This window comes from Loa loa (genome assembly GCF_000183805.2).
Source record: "Loa loa unplaced genomic scaffold supercont3.193, whole genome shotgun sequence".
In the NCBI taxonomy this organism is placed as follows: Eukaryota; Metazoa; Nematoda; class Chromadorea; order Rhabditida; family Onchocercidae; genus Loa; species Loa loa.
In genome coordinates this window covers 73,887-76,267 of record NW_018108373.1, presented here as the reverse complement: position 1 = coordinate 76,267, position 2,381 = coordinate 73,887, and the positions used below count along the sequence as shown (strand labels likewise).

General features: G+C 31.7%; 1 protein-coding gene across 1 annotated transcript in view; it reads left to right on the top strand.

Moving 5' to 3' along the window:
• Nucleotides 1–1,445: 1,445 nt before the first annotated feature.
• The window catches only part of LOAG_18093 (hypothetical protein), a gene marked incomplete at both ends in the record, with an annotated part of 2,622 nt that continues 1,686 nt past the window's right edge, over nt 1,446–2,381 (top strand). Inside the window, 2 exons of the mRNA XM_020450762.1 lie at nt 1,446–1,565; nt 1,832–2,020. Of these exons, the coding sequence (XP_020305522.1) occupies nt 1,446–1,565; nt 1,832–2,020 (309 nt within the window). The remainder of the gene's footprint in view (nt 1,566–1,831; nt 2,021–2,381) is intronic.

Below are 2,381 nucleotides of genomic sequence, written 5' to 3'. Positions count from 1 at the left end.
TTCGTTATAGTATGTTTGCTGTATTTGAAAGTTCCCTTATTTCTAGGAAAATTTTACACATATGAATAGTTATTATGGTACTATAATTTTAATTTAACATAAATTTTTATTTCTTTATAACTTTCAAAAGGTCACCTGATCATTTTTAGCTTAATAGCTAAGAGTGAATGAAGGACAAAACTCCGACAAGATCCATTTAATAAAGATTTTAAAATATTTGCTATATTATGTATATGATTTATTTATTCATTATGGATAATTAGATAAAGTGTATCCAAAGTTCTCTCATTCCTAAGAAATTTACATATATGGACAGTTATTACAGTAGTATGTTTTTAATTTTGGATGAATTTTTATTGCTTTATGATTTTCAACCAAAGTGCTAATAGCTTAATAGCATACGGTTGATGAGTAAGTTCTGATCATTTAGCTACTTTTTTACTATCATATGAAATGTTTCTGTAATCTGTAGGAAATATTTCAGGTCAATAGGATGGATCTTTTTTCATCTACTACCTTTATTTGTATGATTTGAGCAAGAATTCATTAAACTTTCAACTAGTATTACAATTAGGACATTCCCTTAACGAAAATATTTCAACAACCTCAATGATGATTTGTTTTTAGTACCTTGAAACTTCAGTAAAATATACAATGGAATTTAAAAATAGTTTTTGAATGATTTCCGGAATACCTCATTAATCTATATTATTCGTTTATCGATATATGTGGCGAGATTTGCAAGGGATGTTGAGGATATTTGATATTCAGAGTGGATTTAAATACGACAAGATGACAAATAAACTATTTCGTAAAAATAGTTCACTTGTCATTTTGTCGTATTTAAGCGTGCATAATGTTGTATGTAGATCTTTAGTCAACATAAATGATCAATCACACATTTAGGCTACATTTTTGACAACTAGTGATATCAAGTGACCGATGCATTGATAGCGAGTGATTACATGTCTGCCATTGAAGTGAAAGGAATTTCTTTCGGACGATGGACTTTACTATGTAGTATTATACATTGTTTAAGGAAGAGTTGTTGTATCGGTATGTGTATCTGTATGTGTATGTCAATGTATGTGGAGTGCAGGCTTTACGGAGACCTTGACCTCATCTACACGGATTTTGCCCCCTTTCACTAGTTGCCTCACAGCTTTTACTGTCATCAGTTGTCACATATAGTCATCCTTCTGGTTCGCCTGTAACCGTCCCCATTAACTCGTCGGTTCATCTACGGATCTCTCATGCATGCACAAAACAAAGAATGTAATTGGACAACAGTACCATCAGAGCATTCCTTAGGCCTGTAACTCCTCACTTTAGTTTATCAAATTTATTCTTCCGTTGACTAATCGAAAGCGTTCGTTCGCATTCTTTCAATATAATCGACCGTGCCCAAAAAAAAAAAAAAGAAAAAAAAACGAAAATTTGCATTAATGTGGTCAGCTTCCTCATATTATTCACCACCAAAACAGAACGCATGGTGCGCTTCGAGTGTTGCTGAGCAAAGCTATTCATTCGAATCAGAGAAGAAAATGCCTAAATATGAAATACAAGTATGCTACTCTTTTCAATTCTTCATTTCTTTTCCATACTAATTATGAATATTAGTTAGCAGAGATGGCAAGCTCAGTTGACTGCAGCATATAATAATATATCGCTTGGTTGTATTTTTTTAAAGGCTACCAATTGAACCAAGATAATCACTATTGATTACCAACATTTGTCAATATGCCTGGTGAATAGTGGTTCAATTTTTACTCTTCAGTTGGATACATTCATAAATGTAATGCAAATTTATTCCACCTAGATATTTTTATAGGTTCAAGTTCCACGGGTGAACAAATATGGGTTTGAAAAAAGCCAATCGCCATCTCTACCGGATGAGTACGACGAATTCAGTGACCCAACATTGTCATTTGAACGGAATCGTATCAAGCAGTTACAGGATGAACGAGTTCATATCCAAAAAAAAACATTTACCAAATGGTGTAATTCCTTCCTCAACAGAGTAAGTTTTTAGGTTTTTCTTAGCTTTCAATTTTTGAATGAATATCGTCTTCTTCATGTTGCATTTAGGGTTTTATGATTTATGGTAGGTTTTATGATTCATTCATGGCAGCTTTGTAATTCTTAGATCCATGACAGAATTATTATATATTTTTTAATGCAATAATTCTATCATGAATCGAAAGAAAATTTGTGTGAATGAATCATTCCTATTTGCAGTAATTCAAGAGTCAGAATATGGAATTGTAGTGACTTTGTAAGGATTCAAGATTTCGATAAATTCAGTACCTCATCAATTATAAAACAGCGTTTACTGTTGCATACGCATATATTTTATATATATATATATATATATATATATA